The sequence below is a fragment of the Cricetulus griseus genome, unplaced genomic scaffold (genome assembly GCF_003668045.3).
Source record: "Cricetulus griseus strain 17A/GY unplaced genomic scaffold, alternate assembly CriGri-PICRH-1.0 unplaced_scaffold_10, whole genome shotgun sequence".
In the NCBI taxonomy this organism is placed as follows: domain Eukaryota; kingdom Metazoa; phylum Chordata; class Mammalia; order Rodentia; family Cricetidae; genus Cricetulus; species Cricetulus griseus.
The window spans coordinates 427,344-447,779 of NW_023276809.1; the positions used below are offsets into that span (position 1 = coordinate 427,344).

At 48.6% G+C, this 20,436-nt stretch overlaps 2 protein-coding genes across 2 annotated transcripts; both read left to right on the forward strand.

Annotated features, from left to right (window-relative positions):
* Window positions 1–6,625: 6,625 nt before the first annotated feature.
* Window positions 6,626–8,177, forward strand: LOC113838330 (serine/arginine repetitive matrix protein 1-like). The gene is made up of 3 exons (XM_027434092.2): window positions 6,626–6,830; window positions 7,275–7,475; window positions 7,736–8,177. The coding sequence occupies exons 1-3, from the start codon at window positions 6,680–6,682 to the stop codon at window positions 8,143–8,145; spliced, it is 762 nt and encodes a 253-aa protein (XP_027289893.1). The 5' UTR covers window positions 6,626–6,679; the 3' UTR covers window positions 8,146–8,177.
* Window positions 8,178–14,720: 6,543 nt separating this feature from the next.
* LOC113838331 lies at window positions 14,721–16,224 on the forward strand. The gene is made up of 3 exons (XM_027434095.2): window positions 14,721–14,871; window positions 15,312–15,512; window positions 15,773–16,224. The coding sequence occupies exons 1-3, from the start codon at window positions 14,721–14,723 to the stop codon at window positions 16,180–16,182; spliced, it is 762 nt and encodes a 253-aa protein (XP_027289896.1). The 3' UTR covers window positions 16,183–16,224.
* The last annotated feature ends 4,212 nt before the right edge of the window (window positions 16,225–20,436 follow it).

Genomic DNA, 20,436 nt, shown 5'->3' on the forward strand with positions numbered 1-20,436 from the left:
TTCAAAGACTTATATTACAAACACGATATCAGAACTTCGGACATTGAGCAAGAAATACAAAGTTTCAAGGGGCATTGAATCCCAGGCAGGGAATAAAGAAAAAAGGTTTAGAATGGTGAAATTGTTCACACCCCACAGATTGTGAGAATATCTTATTGTCTTTTGATTGTATTGTATTGTAACTCACCATAATGTATTGTCAGAAGCCAGCCTTGGTTAGATCCAAAGTCCTTATTTACACAAGCCTGGTGACCCCCAATGCTCAGCTAGCCGCCAGTTAGTCTAGCATCCCACAACTTAGGTTCCAGGACCTATTCCTCCCCCCACTTCCTTGTGTTAGTGTTTGAGATAAACACAGGAGATTCCGGATACCTGCCCTGGCCTGAGAGCAATTAACAATCATTCCTTCCCCCACCTCCTCTTTCTCTGCTTCCCCCTTTTTCTTTAATAAGCCCTTTAATTTCAATAAAGTCAGACCTTGACAAGAAAAATCCCTTGGTCTTGCTCTTCTTTTCCGCCCATTATTTTCAGGCTTGATCCACCTCGGACTCACGAATTACTGGAGCCCCGTGAGCCAGGGCAATATATGTTCATAATGAAATTGTTAATGTCTATGATCTTACTGTACATGTTATGCAAATAGTATTAGAAACTAGAAGGCAGAGTTCATTGTAACAAAAATGTAACATGTAATTTACAAGCCTTAGGATAGAAATATGTTTCAGGGAGCAAACTTTAATAAGGTCCATATCAGAGGCACCAGAGGCATTGCCAAAAGATTTTAAAAGGCCATTTTAACCTTATTATATCTCAATTCTGCAGGAGAACTTTTGCAGACACAAGAGCTGAGGTGCTATTCTCCTGGAGGTTTCTTGCTGATTCAGAATGCTTGGAGCAGGACCATGGTACATCACCCACTAACCTTATTTGTTTTACAGAGGCTGGTTCCAGCCAAAGATGGGTATGGTTTTCCTTGTTTTCAGGGAATCCTAAGACAGAACACGCATGACAGAATTCATGATTCCAAGAAGGGCACCCCTGGTGGGTTAAAAGGAGCCTCCTAAAACAGGCATAGTATTCTATCGTGATACAGAAGCACAGGTTACTTTTTATTAATTTAAGAGACAGGTATTGTGGGGGACCAAATAATTCCATTATGGAATATTTTGAGATCCACTGTTGGGTTTCACTAAACATGGAACACCTGAAAGCTCCAGCCCACTATTGTATTGTTAATGCCAGTAGGGCTACTATTGTTTACCTGGCCTCAGGGTAATATGCCTCCTAATTTGCATCTCTATGCACCTAAGCATCAAAATAGGCCTGCAGCTGGGCAGGGAGATCAGAGGTGTTGAGTAACTTGTGAGGTCAGAGGTTAGGAAGGTGAGAGGTGAGCGACCAGAGGAGAGAGGAGAACAAAGAAAGAAGTGGTTCCCTTGTGGTATTGGCAGGATGGTTAAGAAACAGCAGAAAAGATGGCTAATAAAGAAATGACTCTAGTTCTACAACATGGAACTGAGAGCTCTCTAAAGATGACAAGATGCCTGTGTTTGGTCTTTATCACCGCTGGGTTACTAGGAATTTCCAGGTCCACGCACCCCCACTCAGGCAGAACCTCATGAATTAAAGCTAAGACAAGCTTGGCCACGACAGTTCACAGTCCTGAAGACAGCAGTTTGGAACACCAGTAGGGGTGGAACTTGCATTCTTTCTGCAGGGTACTTAGACACTGCCTGAAATCCAGACTGCATCACACTAAGAAAGTGCAAAGCCAAATAACTGGGACATGTTGTCTTGGTTATTGATCAAATTCAAGCCAACACTCACACACACTTCACTACATTTTCCTTTGAGAGAGACACAATCCTTGTAGTTTTGAGGTCTGTGGTGTGTTAAACCTGCCACTCATAGAGCTCTATGTTGTTGCTATTTTGAAGATGCACCAGCATTTCCATTTTGTAACACTTCATCATACATAGGTTTTTTCATTGTTGTTTTTATCAAGATTTCATTGGTCAACATAGAATGCTTGAGGTGTACATTGGTTACTCAATAAACTTTCTTGGTTGTACACTATGTGTCTGTGTGGATTAACTACAAGGAAATCATGGGATATTTCATTTCATTCATTATTTCTCTCTCTGTATGTGTGCTGCAATTATGTGGGTATGCATGTATGTATCTGTGTTTGTGTAAGTATGAGAGAGAGACAGAGACAGAGAGAGACAGAGAGAGACAGAGAGAGAGCAGGAGCATGCATTTCATGGGGTTTCTACTGTGGGTTGCATTCCAAATGCTTCCAAGATAGTGGTCATTTCCCAGCTTGTGAGTGCCATTTGTTTTCTTCATCCATGTGTGTTCTTGTAAGAATAATTTTTCTGCCGCAGCCACCCGACCCCTTCTGCCACATGGGTTCTTTCTGCCAGGCAGCCGCTTTACTGTCTAAATAAAATGAAGAGTAACTTAGCTTTTATAATAACTCAATAAAACTATAACCAAAACTATCTGTCTTCAACTCCATCTAAGACCACAGAAGAATATTATATAAACTCTAGAATTGTCAGGGATATCTCACTACCTGGATAGTCACCCAAAGTTCCTCGGTAATGTTGGGTCATCCATCTTTGGCCCATAGGTTACAGTGTGTCTAGCACTTTTCTCCATTTCAGCTGGAATCCTTCAGGACTATTCATCTTGTTTAATAATCCAGCAGTAGCGCTATCTTGTTCATCCTGCATGTCCAGTTCATACAGCAACAACTCGTCCAGACAAGAGCAGTTTCTTGCCAAAATAACTAATTTTGCCATGATGAAGGCAAATTCCATAATGAGTTTCTTCAATGACCATCCTTTCTGATGTAATTGGTGTTCCAGGAGCACTTGTGTTTCACTGTCAAGGAAAACTCTAAACCTTTTATATGCCATTTATTCTGTGGGTCTTTGAAAGGTTTGAAGGATATCTATCCATCTCAAATATATCTCTGTATATCTAGGAAAAATATCTCACCTAATTATAATTTTTGACTATTATAAGTGACTATACAATTTGTACTTAATTATGCATATCATTTTAAAAGATCTGTATAAACACAATACCTAAGCAAGAGGAGATATATATATATCACAAAATTGACCTTAAAGTTGTATCAGTAAATGAAAATCTATACCAATGCAAGTATTCATTCCTATATCTTAGTACACTTTTTCTCCTTTAAAAAGAGATTGACTGTGATCATAACCATTTATAACTAACCCCATTTAAAAGAAAACAAACATTTCTAAACAACATTTGGGAATCTGGGCCTTGATCAGTACAAACTACTTCCTGCTGGTTAGGACCGATGTCCACACCATGGGGATCATGATAAAACACAGAAATCTGGCCAGGTCCTTGTTTTTGTAGTCTGCAAGGCTGCATCCTCTCAGCTGTTTTGGATGTAAGATTAGTTGGGCAGCTGCTTCAGGGGGGTCTTGCTTGATCAAACCATATTGGTCTGATCCATGGCTCTCCATTTTCTGTGGAAACACAAGCAAGAACTCCTTTCCCAAGTAACTTGTCCTTATATTCAAATTTAGAAGTCAAAGCATTTTTAAAATATATAAGTTGGGTTGATTTAGCAGGATTTATAATCTAATGTATTATACCAGCTGTAACTCTTTCCTCCTCAATCAAACAATATAGTATCCAGACTTCTGTGTATTTTCCATCTTTATGTGGCTTTTTTTGTTCTATTCCTTTTTCTTCTTTTTGTTTCTTTTTTCTTGAGACAGAGTTTCTCCATGGAAATATGCCTTCCTGTGCTTCTAGAGTGCTGGGATTAAAGGCCTGTGCCCCACACACAGATACTCTTTTCTCCTGTTACTTTTTCTCTCACAAGACTACATATATTTTTAAACACAGTTACCTTTAGAGGTTTTTCATCATCTGAATCTTTCTTTATTGTAAATCTTTACCTTTTCCTGGCAACACAGTCTATTATCTATTAAACAACATTGCTAAAATCAAAGTGACAGCTTTTTTAGCTGCTGTCTTTCCAAGGAGCATGTGGCCCGCTTGGCGATGTGGTCATTGCCAATGCCAGCTTTGTGGGGCAGGAGGCCACATCAAAAGTCTAATGCTGTACTGAGTGAGCTAGCTGGGCCTCTTAAAAGTGAGTTTGGTTTTTTGTGTTTTCCGATTTTGCTGAGTCAGGCAACCTCTTTGGAAAGCTGCTCAAGTCTCTGCTTGTTAAGAGCAAACCAGAGACCACTGAGAAAATGCTGATAACAAGAACTCATGTTTGTCTCTTTTCTTTTCTGCTAAAATTGTTTTTAAGCTTTTGTGAAGTTTACATGAAAGTTCACAACACCACGACCAGCTGCCCTGGTTCTGCCTCTGTTGATTAGTCTCAGGAAGGCAGCTGGAGGCGGTAAGAGCTTAGAATCCTAACACTAGAACTCTCCAGGGTTGCATGCTACCCCGGGAGCACTGAGTCAGGAGCACTGAGTACAAAGAAAAAGAAGATGGGACCAAACAAGCATATGGAAGTTGCTCTGATTCTGCACTGAGTGGCAGATTCTCCAATTCCTCTGGGATCCTCGGACACTGGGGTGACCCCACTTTTAGTAGTCTCCCTTGGAGGCATGGGTTCCTATCCCACTCCTGAAACATTTCTGATACAATAAGTCATTCCAGCACAGCCATCACATCTTGATGTCACTTGGGACCTTTCCGACAGGACATCCAGGTTCCAAGCACCATCACGTTAAGGTCCCAAGGAACACAGAGAGACTTATATTAGGTAAAAATGCTGCTTAGACAATTACTAGTATTCTTATCTGCTAGCTCAGTCTTCATTATCATAAATCTATTTATTTTATAACTCTTTTCTTAGATAGGATGCCTTCCACTGGCAGCCACATCCTGGGATAACATGGCAGCAAAGAGCAGACACCAGGTGGATGAGGAAAAGGGGACGACTTCCTTCTTTTCTTTGCTTACATATTAGTCTCCCTGCTATGTCACTTCCTCCCTGGACCACCACTTTTGTACGACATTTGCCAGAATCCTCCTTGACTCCTAGTACCACCTAACTTGCTGCCTCATTGGCCAAAAAGAAATTTATTTATCATCCAATAAACAAACACATACACAGAAGCATTTCCCATGATGGTTAGAAGCTTGAACTCTGGCCTTCAGGCTCAGTAAACATTTTTGTTACTTTGTTTGAGACTGTAGGTATCTGTAGGAGACCCAGCTGATCCTGGAAGCTGATATGTACATGAGGCTGGCCTCTTTCACATACATCAGCATGCTTCTGACTCCTGAGTGCTGAGAGAAAAGACCTGGTAGGAGGAAGTGATTTTCTGGAACTATAGATCTCCCTATAGTGTTTTCTTTCCTTCTTTTATTTCCATTTTTCTTTCAAACTTGTTTCCATCTACTCTCATACAAGAATCTCTCAGATAATGGTCTCTTGTTGAGAAAAGACCTCATGCACATGACACACATTTAGAAGAGAACATTTTATTTGTTCTTGCCTCCTTTACAGATTTAGTCCATTATCATTCTAGAAAGGAGCATGGTTGCACCACACTGGCATGGTGATGGACAATTAGCTGAGAATTCTACATTGCTGGATCTCCAGGCAGCAGGAAGTAAGAGTCCATGAGTCTGGATGGGGAATTTGAAACCTAAAAGCCTACCAACTCATATCAAAAACCATGATCCCTGCAATATGGCCTCACCTACTGAACCACCACACCCCTAAGCTTTCTCAAGTAGTTCTCTTCATGATGACTAAGCAGTGAACTCTATAAGAATGTAAGGTTCATTGGTAGAAAACCACCATACTCCACTCCCTGCCACACTTAGACTTATAGGAGAAATGCAGTCCAACTGCAAGAGTCCAATTTATCTATCATAGTCAAACCACTGTTTCCAGTTACACGACTCCAACACACACACATACACACACACACACACACACACACACACACACACACACAAACACACAAACACACAAATGGGCAGAGAGACAGACAGACAGACAGACAGACAGACAGACAGACAGACATAGAAAAATACCCAGAGAGCAAATGAAACACTTTCAGGAATTTAAAGCAATCCATATTTTCTGAAAAAAATTATCCATGTTCTGTGTAATATGTGCAGAGTGGGGTACTCATTGATATGTGGTCTTCAACTTCAAAGCCCCACCCTTCCCACACTTTAGTAGAGAATGGAGGCTCAGGGTCAAGAAAGAAGGTCCCACTCATAACCCAGTTCAATGAAATTTACAGCCTCCCTGGGTGTATGGTTGTTGGTGGGAGTGGCCACAGAGCCTGGAAAACTCTGAGAGGTTCCTAAGGTGTGACACACACATATAAACAACCCCCTGCACACTCACACACCCTCTGGGACCTGAAATAATCTAACCCAACTCTATGCCTGTACACATCCTCAAAGTGAGACAAAGAAAAAAGAAGGAGAAAGAGGAGAATCAGAGAGAGAGAAAGCATTGCCCTGATTGAATTTGCATGGGTTCAGTGGGTGTGGCCTGTACATGGGCGTGGCCAAAGCTCCTGGAGGTCCTTGGCTCAGACTATAAATTGAGTGAACTGTGCGATCAGGATCCTTTCCCAGAGCCCTCCGAGCAAGACAGAGGCAGATAGCGGTGAGGCTCTGGTGACCAAGAGACATGGCTGAAACAGAAGTCGGGCAGTCTGTATCCGAGTTTCCAGATACCCTCAGCCCTTCTCCAATCGACACAAAGCAGCCAGTAAAGCAGATTGGAGAAGAAAGTGGGGGAAAGGCCGACAGGAGCTCTGAGGTCTCTCCAGGGGGAGAAGGTAGGGTTTGGATGGTATTAGTGTTTTGACAGACTGATGGGCTAGGGAAACAGAAGGGACGGGTCTGGGGGAGGCGAGGAAGGAGGAAGGCTACACTGTGGGTGCCCTGGGGAATTCCAAACTAGGTTGGTGTCCGACCCAGGGGTGTTGGTGGGCCGGGTTGGTGTGGAGGTGGGGCGGCGGTGAGTCTCCGGTCCTTTGCCCGTGGCTGTGCTGGCTGCTGAGATTTCCTTGGCATCTGCAGGTTCAGGAGAGTTAGCTCGCGAACATGCCCTGAAGCTCCAGCTTGTGGAGGCCTTGGCCAAAGAGGCACTGGGGACTGTTAGGGGACCAGAGCGATCTTCAGGCCAGTCTTGGAGCATGGCCTTGACAAGTGGCGTCTCAGACTTGCTTCAGCTGAAGGCTTAGGACCCAGGTACTGATCACCTCCATTTCTCCCCTCAGAAAACAAAAGGCAGAGTCGAGAGGACAAGGAACCCAGACAGAAGAGACCTAGGCAATGTTCGGGTGGATCCTTCAGCAGACCGCACCACCGCCGCGCCAGGGGTCACCTTGAAGACAAGAGCAGGGCGAGCCCACCTCCCGCCAGAGACAGAGGAAGGCACAAGCCCCAGTCGACCCCAGCAAAACAACACTGGGCAAGAGGTAGGTCTTGGCTGGCCAGTGAGGGCCCAAGAGCCTTAGGACAGGAGCAAACACTTTAGAGGGAGGGCGGGGCAGCTCCTCACTGGCTCCATGGGGCTTCAAGTGCTAAAGAGCTGAGAGCACAGACAGGGTGGTGGATGTGCCCTGCATTGGGGAGGGTTAAGCAAAGGGAGCCTCTGGCGTGGGTGTGCGGGTGCAGCGGTGGGTGCTGAGTGCAATCCGGTCTCCAAAGTGAGTAATTGACGCGCTCTCTGCCACAGATTCCCAAGCCCGGCACTCAGAACCACGTGTCAAGGATAGAAGGCCCCACCCAAGATCTCTTGTGAGGCCCATCAAGCGCGAAAGGTCTCAAGACACCCGTGCAGCTCCAAGCAACACTCCGAAGAGGACCAGACAAGATTCTGCAGAAGCCGGCTGCTCCAGGGAGCTCTCACTGCTGTCCAGAGTCAGGGCCCACATGGGTGCCTTGGAGGTGGCCCTGGAAGAACTGCAGGGCCCCGGAGGGGCCTTCCTGCCTGAGCCCTCGGTCAGCACAGAGCCCAGGGTCTCGCAGCGCGCCTGGCTCTCTTGGCAGCTGTCGCACGCCGGGGCCGCATTGCACTGGGCTCTGCACACAGTCAATACCATCTTGGCGAACCAGGCCCGGATGCCCAGATACCCATGGCCTTAGGACAGTCGGCCATGGCAGAGCACAGCACAGCACAGCACAGCACAGCACAGCAGAGCAGAGCAGAGACCAGCATGTCTTGAGCCCTGCTGAGCAGCCGAGGGACTCCACATCAGCGCCTTGAGCCTGGCTCAATCACGCATGGCCTGTCTCTGCACCATCTCCTGGAAGGAAGACTCCCTGGGACTTGGACTGTGCAAAGAGAGCCTTCGTTGATGGCGACTGCATTTCCACCTGCAAGAGCTTAGCGGATGTTCCGGAAAAGGACCGACTCTTAGAATGTAATCAGCCAATGGAGCCTGGGGACATCTTACAGGCACCCTCCCACTCCTTCGGACAGGGTCACTCCTGCCAAGTGGAGGTGGAACTTGCTCTCTTTCTGCTGGGCCCTTAGACACTGCCTGAAATCCAGAATGCAAATGCACTGCCACCTAACTGGGACATATTTGCGGGGTTATTGATGAGACTCAGGCCAACACTCACACACTCTTCACTCCATTTTCCTTTGGGAGAGAGTCGATCCTTGTAGCTTTTAGATCTGTGATGTGTTAAACCTGCCACTCATTAGAGCTCCATGTTGTTGCTATTTTGAAGATGCACAAGCATTTCCATTTTGTAACGCTTCATCATACATCGGTTTGTCCTTGTTGTTTTTATCAAGATTTCATTGGTCAACATGGCAAGATTGAGGTGTACATTCATCACTCAATAAAGTGTTTATGGTTGTACACTATTTGTCTGTGTGGATTAACTACAAGTAAAACGTGCGATATTTCATTTCATTCATTTCTCTGTATGTGTGCTGTAGTTATGTGGGTTTCTATGTATGTATCTGTGTGTGCCTGTGTGAGCATGTGTGTGTTCCAGTGTGTGTGTGTGTGTGTGTGTGTGTGTGTGTGTAAGAGAGGGTGGGGCATGCACTGCAGGGGTGTGCTGAGTGGGAGTGCATTCTAAATGCTTGCAATATAGGGGCAATTTCCAAGCTTCTGAGTGTCATTTCTTTCCTTCCTCCATGTGTGTTCTGAGCCTTGGCCTCAGGTCATCAGGCTCAGTAGACATTGGTGTTACTTTGTTTGAGACTGGGTCTCCATAGGTGACTATGCTGGGCCTGGAATTTGATATGTCCATGAAGCTGGATCTTCCTCATATACATCGGCCTGCCTCTGACTCCTGAGTGCTGAGAGGAAAGACCTGGTCAGACAAAGTGATCTTCTGGAACTATAGACCTCCCTTCTAGCCTTTTCTCCTTCCTTCCTTTAATCCTCTCTTTCTTTCTACTGTGTTTACTTCTAGTATCACACAAGAATCTTTGATCATGTTCTCTGGTTGAGAAGAGACTTCAATCCCATGACACTCTTTTAGAAAAGAATCTATTATTGGTGCTTGCCTACATTTTCAGATTTACACCATTATCATTCCTGAGGGGAGCATGGTGGCACACACACTGGCATGGTGATGGAGAAGTATCTCAGAGTTCTACTTCACTTGATCTCCAGGCAGCAGAAAGTGAGAGTCATTGAGTCTGGTTAGGGATTTTGCAATGGCAAAGCCTACCAACTCATTTCACAAACCATGATCCCTGCAATATGGCCTCAGCTACTGAATGACCACACCCCTAAGCCTTCTCAAGTACTTCTCTTCATGATGACTAAGCAGTGAACTCTAGAAGCATGTAAGGTTCATTGGTACAAAACCACCATACTCCACTCCCTGCCACACTTAGTCTTACAGGAGAAATGCATTCAGTCCAACTGCAAGAGTCCAATTTGTCTATCATAGTCAAGCCACTGTTTCCAGTTACACCACTCCAACACACACGCATACACACATACACACACACACACACACACATACACACACACACAAACACACAAATGGGCAGAGAGAGAGAGAGAGAGAGAGAGAGAGACAGACAGACAGACAGACAGACAGACATAGAAAAACACACAGAGAGCAAATGAAACACTTTCAGGAATTTAAAGCAATCCATATTTTTTGAAAAAAATTATCCATGTTCTGTGTAATATGTGCAGAGTGGGGTACTCATTGATATGTGGTCTTCAACTTCAAAGCCCCACCCTCCCCCACACTTTAGCAGAGAATGGAGGCTCAGGGTCAAGAACGAAGGTCCCACTCATAATCCAGTTCAATGAAATTTACAGCCTCCCTGGGTGTATGGTTGTTGGTGGGAGTGGCCACAGAGCCTGGAAAAGTCTGAGAGGTACCTAAGGTGTGACACACACATATAAACAACCCTCTGCACACTCACACACCCTCGGGGACCTGAAATAATCTAACCCAACTCTATGCCTGTACACATCCTCAAAGTGAGACAAAGAAAAAAGAAGGAGAAAGAGGAGAATCAGAGAGAGAGAAAGCATTGCCCTGATTGAATTTGCATGGGTTCAGTGGGTGTGGCCTGTACATGGGCGTGGCCAAAGCTCCTGGAGGTCCTTGGCTCAGACTATAAATTGAGTGAACTGTGCGATCAGGATCCTTTCCCAGAGCCCTCCGAGCAAGACAGAGGCAGATAGCGGTGAGGCTCTGGTGACCAAGAGACATGGCTGAAACAGAAGTCGGGCAGTCTGTATCCGAGTTTCCAGATACCCTCAGCCCTTCTCCAATCGACACAAAGCAGCCAGTAAAGCAGATTGGAGAAGAAAGTGGGGGAAAGGCCGACAGGAGCTCTGAGGTCTCTCCAGGGGGAGAAGGTAGGGTTTGGATGGTATTAGTGTTTTGACAGACTGATGGGCTAGGGAAACAGAAGGGACGGGTCTGGGGGAGGCGAGGAAGGAGGAAGGCTACACTGTGGGTGCCCTGGGGAATTCCAAACTAGGTTGGTGTCCGACCCAGGGGTGTTGGTGGGCCGGGTTGGTGTGGAGGTGGGGCGGCGGTGAGTCTCCGGTCCTTTGCCCGTGGCTGTGCTGGCTGCTGAGATTTCCTTGGCATCTGCAGGTTCAGGAGAGTTAGCTCGCGAACATGCCCTGAAGCTCCAGCTTGTGGAGGCCTTGGCCAAAGAGGCACTGGGGACTGTTAGGGGACCAGAGCGATCTTCAGGCCAGTCTTGGAGCATGGCCTTGACAAGTGGCGTCTCAGACTTGCTTCAGCTGAAGGCTTAGGACCCAGGTACTGATCACCTCCATTTCTCCCCTCAGAAAACAAAAGGCAGAGTCGAGAGGACAAGGAACCCAGACAGAAGAGACCTAGGCAAAGTTCAGGTGGATCCTTCTGCAGACCACACCACCGCCGCGCCAGGGGTCACCTTGAAGACAAGAGCAGGGCGAGCCCACCTCCCGCCAGAGACAGAGGAAGGCACAAGCCCCAGTCGACCCCAGCAAAACAACACTGGGCAAGAGGTAGGTCTTGGCTGGCCAGTGAGGGCCCAAGAGCCTTAGGACAGGAGCAAACACTTTAGAGGGAGGGCGGGGCAGCTCCTCACTGGCTCCATGGGGCTTCAAGTGCTAAAGAGCTGAGAGCACAGACAGGGTGGTGGATGTGCCCTGCATTGGGGAGGGTTAAGCAAAGGGAGCCTCTGGCGTGGGTGTGCGGGTGCAGCGGTGGGTGCTGAGTGCAATCCGGTCTCCAAAGTGAGTAATTGACGCGCTCTCTGCCACAGATTCCCAAGCCCGGCACTCAGAACCACGTGTCAAGGATAGAAGGCCCCACCCAAGATCTCTTGTGAGGCCCATCAAGCGCGAAAGGTCTCAAGACACCCGTGCAGCTCCAAGCAACACTCGGAAGAGGACCAGACAAGATTCTGCAGAAGCCGGCTGCTCCAGGGAGCTCTCACTGCTGTCCAGAGTCAGGGCCCACATGGGTGCCTTGGAGGTGGCCCTGGAAGAACTGCAGGGCCCCGGAGGGGCCTTCCTGCCTGAGCCCTCGGTCAGCACAGAGCCCAGGGTCTCGCAGCGCGCCTGGCTCTCTTGGCAGCTGTCGCACGCCGGGGCCGCATTGCACTGGGCTCTGCACACAGTCAATACCATCTTGGCGAACCAGGCCCGGATGCCCAGATACCCATGGCCTTAGGACAGTCGGCCATGGCAGAGCACAGCACAGCACAGCACAGCACAGCACAGCACAGCAGAGCAGAGACCAGCATGTCTTGAGCCCTGCTGAGCAGCCGAGGGACTCCACATCAGCGCCTTGAGCCTGGCTCAATCACGCATGGCCTGTCTCTGCACCATCTCCTGGAAGGGAGACTCCCTGGGACTTGGACTGTGAGAGCCTTCGTTGATGGCAACTACATTTCCACCTGCAAGAGCTTAGCGGATGTTCTGGAAAAGGACCAACTCTTAGAATGTAATGGGCCAATGGAGCCTGGGGACATCTTACAGGCACCCTCCCACTCCTTCGGACAGGGTCACTCCTGCCAAGTGGAGGTGGAACTTGCTCTCTTTCTGCTGGGCCCTTAGACACTGCCTGAAATCCAGAATGCAAATGCACTGCCACCTAACTGGGACATATTTGCGGGGTTATTGATGAGACTCAGGCCAACACTCACACACTCTTCACTCCATTTTCCTTTGGGAGAGAGTCGATCCTTGTAGCTTTTAGATCTGTGATGTGTTAAACCTGCCACTCATTAGAGCTCTATGTTGTTGCTATTTTGAAGATGCACAAGCATTTCCATTTTGTAACGCTTCATCATACATCGGTTTGTCCTTGTTGTTTTTATCAAGATTTCATTGGTCAACATGGCAAGATTGAGGTGTACATTCATCACTCAATAAAGTGTTTATGGTTGTACACTATTTGTCTGTGTGGATTAACTACAAGTAAAACGTGCGATATTTCATTTCATTCATTTCTCTGTATGTGTGCTGTAGTTATGTGGGTTTCTATGTATGTATCTGTGTGTGCCTGTGTGAGCATGTGTGTGTTCCAGTGTGTGTGTGTGTGTGTGTGTGTGTGTGTGTGTGTAAGAGAGGGTGGGGCATGCACTGCAGGGGTGTGCTGAGTGGGAGTGCATTCTAAATGCTTGCAATATAGGGGCAATTTCCAAGCTTCTGAGTGTCATTTCTTTCCTTCCTCCATGTGTGTTCTGAGCCTTGGCCTCAGGTCATCAGGCTCAGTAGACATTGGTGTTACTTTGTTTGAGACTGGGTCTCCATAGGTGACTATGCTGGGCCTGGAATTTGATATGTCCATGAAGCTGGATCTTCCTCATATACATCGGCCTGCCTCTGACTCCTGAGTGCTGAGAGGAAAGACCTGGTCAGACAAAGTGATCTTCTGGAACTATAGACCTCCCTTCTAGCCTTTTCTCCTTCCTTCCTTTAATCCTCTCTTTCTTTCTACTGTGTTTACTTCTAGTATCACACAAGAATCTTTGATCATGTTCTCTGGTTGAGAAGAGACTTCAATCCCATGACACTCTTTTAGAAAAGAATCTATTATTGGTGCTTGCCTACATTTTCAGATTTACACCATTATCATTCCTGAGGGGAGCATGGTGGCACACACACTGGCATGGTGATGGAGAAGTATCTCAGAGTTCTACTTCACTTGATCTCCAGGCAGCAGAAAGTGAGAGTCATTGAGTCTGGTTAGGGATTTTGCAATGGCAAAGCCTACCAACTCATTTCACAAACCATGATCCCTGCAATATGGCCTCAGCTACTGAATGACCACACCCCTAAGCCTTCTCAAGTACTTCTCTTCATGATGACTAAGCAGTGAACTCTAGAAGCATGTAAGGTTCATTGGTACAAAACCACCATACTCCACTCCCTGCCACACTTAGTCTTATAGGAGAAATGCATTCAGTCCAACTGCAAGAGTCCAATTTGTCTATCATAGTCAAGCCACTGTTTCCAGTTACACCACTCCAACACACACGCATACACACATACACACACACACACACACATACACACACACACAAACACACAAATGGGCAGAGAGAGAGAGAGAGAGAGAGAGAGAGACAGACAGACAGACAGACAGACAGACATAGAAAAACACACAGAGAGCAAATGAAACACTTTCAGGAATTTAAAGCAATCCATATTTTTTGAAAAAAATTATCCATGTTCTGTGTAATATGTGCAGAGTGGGGTACTCATTGATATGTGGTCTTCAACTTCAAAGCCCCACCCTCCCCCACACTTTAGCAGAGAATGGAGGCTCAGGGTCAAGAACGAAGGTCCCACTCATAATCCAGTTCAATGAAATTTACAGCCTCCCTGGGTGTATGGTTGTTGGTGGGAGTGGCCACAGAGCCTGGAAAAGTCTGAGAGGTACCTAAGGTGTGACACACACATATAAACAACCCTCTGCACACTCACACACCCTCGGGGACCTGAAATAATCTAACCCAACTCTATGCCTGTACACATCCTCAAAGTGAGACAAAGAAAAAAGAAGGAGAAAGAGGAGAATCAGAGAGAGAGAAAGCATTGCCCTGATTGAATTTGCATGGGTTCAGTGGGTGTGGCCTGTACATGGGCGTGGCCAAAGCTCCTGGAGGTCCTTGGCTCAGACTATAAATTGAGTGAACTGTGCGATCAGGATCCTTTCCCAGAGCCCTCCCAGCAAGACAGAGGCAGATAGCGGTGAGGCTCTGGTGACCAAGAGACATGGCTGAAACAGAAGTCGGGCAGTCTGTATCCGAGTTTCCAGATACCCTCAGCCCTTCTCCAATCGACACAAAGCAGCCAGTAAAGCAGATTGGAGAAGAAAGTGGGGGAAACACCGACAGGAGCTCTGAGGTCTCTCCAGGGGGAGAAGGTAGGGTTTGGATGGTGTTACTGTTTCGACAGACTGATGGGCTAGGGAAACAGAAGGGGTCTGGGGGAGGCGAGGAAGGAGGAAGGCTACACTGTGGGTGCCCTGGGGAATTCCAAACTAGGTTGGTGTCCGACCCAGGGGTGTTGGTGGGCCGGGTTGGTGTGGAGGTGGGGCGGCGGTGAGTCTCTGGTCCTTTGCCCGTGGCTGTGCTGGCTGCTGAGATTTCCTTGGCATCTGCAGGTTCAGGAGAGTTAGCTCGCGAACATGCCATGTAGCTCCAGCTTTTGTAGGCCTTGGCAAAGGAGGCACTGGGGACTGTTAGGGGACCAGAGCGATCTTCAGGCCAGTCTTGGAGCATGGCCTTGACAAGTGGCGTCTCAGACTTGCTTCAGCTGAAGGCTTAGGACCCAGGTACTGATCACCTCCTCTTCTCCCCTCAGAAAACAAAAGGCAGAGTCGAGAGGACAAGGAACCCAGACAGAAGAGACCTAGGCAATGTTCGGGTGGATCCTTCAGCAGACCGCACCACCGCCGCGCCAGGGGTCACCTTGAAGACAAGAGCAGGGCGAGCCCACCTCCCGCCAGAGACAGAGGAAGGCACAAGCCCCAGTCGACCCCAGCAAAACAACACTGGGCAAGAGGTAGGTCTTGGCTGGCCAGTGAGGGCCCAAGAGCCTTAGGACAGGAGCAAACACTTTAGAGGGAGGGCGGGGCAGCTCCTCACTGGCTCCATGGGGCTTCAAGTGCTAAAGAGCTGAGAGCACAGACAGGGTGGTGGATGTGCCCTGCATTGGGGAGGGTTAAGCAAAGGGAGCCTCTGGCGTGGGTGTGCGGGTGCAGCGGTGGGTGCTGAGTGCAATCCGGTCTCCAAAGTGAGTAATTGACGCGCTCTCTGCCACAGATTCCCAAGCCCGGCACTCAGAACCACGTGTCAAGGATAGAAGGCCCCACCCAAGATCTCTTGTGAGGCCCATCAAGCGCGAAAGGTCTCAAGACACCCGTGCAGCTCCAAGCAACACTCCGAAGAGGACCAGACAAGATTCTGCAGAAGCCGGCTGCTCCAGGGAGCTCTCACTGCTGTCCAGAGTCAGGGCCCACATGGGTGCCTTGGAGGTGGCCCTGGAAGAACTGCAGGGCCCCGGAGGGGCCTTCCTGCCTGAGCCCTCGGTCAGCACAGAGCCCAGGGTCTCGCAGCGCGCCTGGCTCTCTTGGCAGCTGTCGCACGCCGGGGCCGCATTGCACTGGGCTCTGCACACAGTCAATACCATCTTGGCGAACCAGGCCCGGATGCCCAGATACCCATGGCCTTAGGACAGTCGGCCATGGCAGAGCACAGCACAGCACAGCACAGCACAGCACAGCACAGCAGAGCAGAGACCAGCATGTCTTGAGCCCTGCTGAGCAGCCGAGGGACTCCACATCAGCGCCTTGAGCCTGGCTCAATCACGCATGGCCTGTCTCTGCACCATCTCCTGGAAGGAAGACTCCCTGGGACTTGGACTGTGCAAAGAGAGCCTTCGTTGATGGCGACTGCATTTCCACCTGCAAGAGCTTAGCGGATGTTCCGGAAAAGGACCGACTCTTAGAATGTAATCAGCCAATGGAGCCTGGGGACATCTTACAGGCACCCTCCCACTCCTTCGGACAGGGTCACTCCTGCCAAGTGGAGGTGGAACTTGCTCTCTTTCTGCTGGGCCCTTAGACACTGCCTGAAATCCAGAATGCAAATGCACTGCCACCTAACTGGGACATATTTGCGGGGTTATTGATGAGACTCAGGCCAACACTCACACACTCTTCACTCCATTTTCCTTTGGGAGAGAGTCGATCCTTGTAGCTTTTAGATCTGTGATGTGTTAAACCTGCCACTCATTAGAGCTCTATGTTGTTGCTATTTTGAAGATGCACAAGCATTTCCATTTTGTAACGCTTCATCATACATCGGTTTGTCCTTGTTGTTTTTATCAAGATTTCATTGGTCAACATGGCAAGATTGAGGTGTACATTCATCACTCAATAAAGTGTTTATGGTTGTACACTATTTGTCTGTGTGGATTAACTACAAGTAAAACGTGCGATATTTCATTTCATTCATTTCTCTGTATGTGTGCTGTAGTTATGTGGGTTTCTATGTATGTATCTGTGTGTGCCTGTGTGAGCATGTGTGTGTTCCAGTGTGTGTGTGTGTGTGTGTGTGTGTGTGTGTGTGTGTAAGAGAGGGTGGGGCATGCACTGCAGGGGTGTGCTGAGTGGGAGTGCATTCTAAATGCTTGCAATATAGGGGCAATTTCCAAGCTTCTGAGTGTCATTTCTTTCCTTCCTCCATGTGTGTTCTGAGCCTTGGCCTCAGGTCATCAGGCTCAGTAGACATTGGTGTTACTTTGTTTGAGACTGGGTCTCCATAGGTGACTATGCTGGGCCTGGAATTTGATATGTCCATGAAGCTGGATCTTCCTCATATACATCGGCCTGCCTCTGACTCCTGAGTGCTGAGAGGAAAGACCTGGTCAGACAAAGTGATCTTCTGGAACTATAGACCTCCCTTCTAGCCTTTTCTCCTTCCTTCCTTTAATCCTCTCTTTCTTTCTACTGTGTTTACTTCTAGTATCACACAAGAATCTTTGATCATGTTCTCTGGTTGAGAAGAGACTTCAATCCCATGACACTCTTTTAGAAAAGAATCTATTATTGGTGCTTGCCTACATTTTCAGATTTACACCATTATCATTCCTGAGGGGAGCATGGTGGCACACACACTGGCATGGTGATGGAGAAGTATCTCAGAGTTCTACTTCACTTGATCTCCAGGCAGCAGAAAGTGAGAGTCATTGAGTCTGGTTAGGGATTTTGCAATGGCAAAGCCTACCAACTCATTTCACAAACCATGATCCCTGCAATATGGCCTCAGCTACTGAATGACCACACCCCTAAGCCTTCTCAAGTACTTCTCTTCATGATGACTAAGCAGTGAACTCTAGAAGCATGTAAGGTTCATTGGTACAAAACCACCATACTCCACTCCCTGCCACACTTAGTCTTATAGGAGAAATGCATTCAGTCCAACTGCAAGAGTCCAATTTGTCTATCATAGTCAAGCCATTGTTTCCAGTTACACCACTCCAACACACACGCACACACACACACACACACACACACACAACACACACACACACACACACACACACACACACAAACACACAAATGGGCAGAGAGGAGAGAGAGAGAGACAGACAGACAGACAGACAGACAGACAGACAGACAGAAATAGAAATACACACAGAGAGCAAATGAAACACTTTCAGGAATTTAAAGCAATCCATATTTTTTGAAAAAAATTATCCATGTTCTGTGTAATATGTGCAGAGTGGGGTACTCATTGATATGTGGTCTTCAACTTCAAAGCCCCACCCTCCCCCACACTTTAGCAGAGAATGGAGGCTCAGGGTCAAGAAAGAAGGTCCCACTCATAATCCAGTTCAATGAAATTTACAGCCTCCCTGGGTGTATGGTTGTTGGTGGGATTGGCCACAGAGCCTGGAAAAGTCTGAGAGGTACCTAAGGTGTGACACACACATATAAACAACCCTCTGCACACTCACACACCCTCGGGGACCTGAAATAATCTAACCCAACTCTATGCCTGTACACATCCTCAAAGTGAGACAAAGAAAAAAGAAGGAGAAAGAGGAGAATCAGAGAGAGAGAAAGCATTGCCCTGATTGAATTTGCATGGGTTCAGTGGGTGTGGCCTGTACATGGGCGTGGCCAAAGCTCCTGGAGGTCCTTGGCTCAGACTATAAATTGAGTGAACTGTGCGATCAGGATCCTTTCCCAGAGCCCTCCGAGCAAGACAGAGGCAGATAGCGGTGAGGCTCTGGTGACCAAGAGACATGGCTGAAACAGAAGTCGGGCAGTCTGTATCCGAGTTTCCAGATACCCTCAGCCCTTCTCCAATCGACACAAAGCAGCCAGTAAAGCAGATTGGAGAAGAAAGTGGGGGAAAGGCCGACAGGAGCTCTGAGGTCTCTCCAGGGGGAGAAGGTAGGGTTTGGATGGTATTAGTGTTTTGACAGACTGATGGGCTAGGGAAACAGAAGAGACGGGTCTGGGGGAGGCGAGGAAGGAGGAAGGCTACACTGTGGGTGCCCTGGGGAATTCCAAACTAGGTTGGTGTCCGACCCAGGGGTGTTGGTGGGCCGGGTTGGTGTGGAGGTGGGGCGGCGGTGAGTCTCCGGTCCTTTGCCCGTGGCTGTGCTGGCTGCTGAGATTTCCTTGGCATCTGCAGGTTCAGGAGAGTTAGCTCGCGAACATGCCCTGAAGCTCCAGCTTGTGGAGGCCTTGGCCAAAGAGGCATTGGGGACTGTTAGGGGACCAGAGCGATCTTCAGGCCAGTCTTGGAGCATGGCCTTGACAAGTGGCGTCTCAGACTTGCTTCAGCTGAAGGCTTAGGACCCAGGTACTGATCACCTCCATTTCTCCCCTCAGAAAACAAAAGGCAGAGTCGAGAGGACAAGGAACCCAGACAGAAGAGACCTAGGCAATGTTCGGGTGGATCCTTCAGCAGACCGCACCACCGCCGCGCCAGGGGTCACCTTGAAGACAAGAGCAGGGCGAGCCCACCTCCCGCCAGAGACAGAGGAAGGCACAAGCCCCAGTCGACCCCAGCAAAACAACACTGGACAAGAGGTAGGTCTTGGCTGGCCAGTGAGGGCCCAAGAGCCTTAGGACAGGAGCAAACACTTTAGAGGGAGGGCGGGGCAGCTCCTCACTGGCTCCATGGGGCTTCAAGTGCTAAAGAGCTGAGAGCACAGACAGGGTGGTGGATGTGCCCTGCATTGGGGAGGGTTAAGCAAAGGGAGCCTCTGGCGTGGGTGTGCGGGTGCAGCGGTGGGTGCTGAGTGCAATCCGGTCTCCAAAGTGAGTAATTGACGCGCTCTCTGCCACAGATTCCCAAGCCCGGCACTCAGAACCACGTGTCAAGGATAGAAGGCCCCACCCAAGATCTCTTGTGAGGCCCATCAAGCGCGAAAGGTCTCAAGACACCCGTGCAGCTCCAAGCAACACTCCGAAGAGGACCAGACAAGATTCTGCAGAAGCCGGCTGCTCCAGGGAGCTCTCACTGCTGTCCAGAGTCAGGGCCCACATGGGTGCCTTGGAGGTGGCCCTGGAAGAACTGCAGGGCCCTGGAGGGGCCTTCCTGCCTGAGCCCTCGGTCAGCACAGAGCCCAGGGTCTCGCAGCGCGCCTGGCTCTCTTGGCAGCTGTCGCACGCCGGGGCCGCATTGCACTGGGCTCTGCACACAGTCAATACCATCTTGGCGAACCAGGCCCGGATGCCCAGATACCCATGGCCTTAGGACAGTCGGCCATGGCAGAGCACAGCACAGCACAGCACAGCACAGCACAGCACAGCAGAGACCAGCATGTCTTGAGCCCTGCTGAGCAGCCGAGGGACTCCACATCAGCGCCTTGAGCCTGGCTCAATCACGCATGGCCTGTCTCTGTACCATCTCCTGGAAGGAAGACTCCCTGGGACTTGGACTGTGCAAAGAGAGCCTTCGTTGAT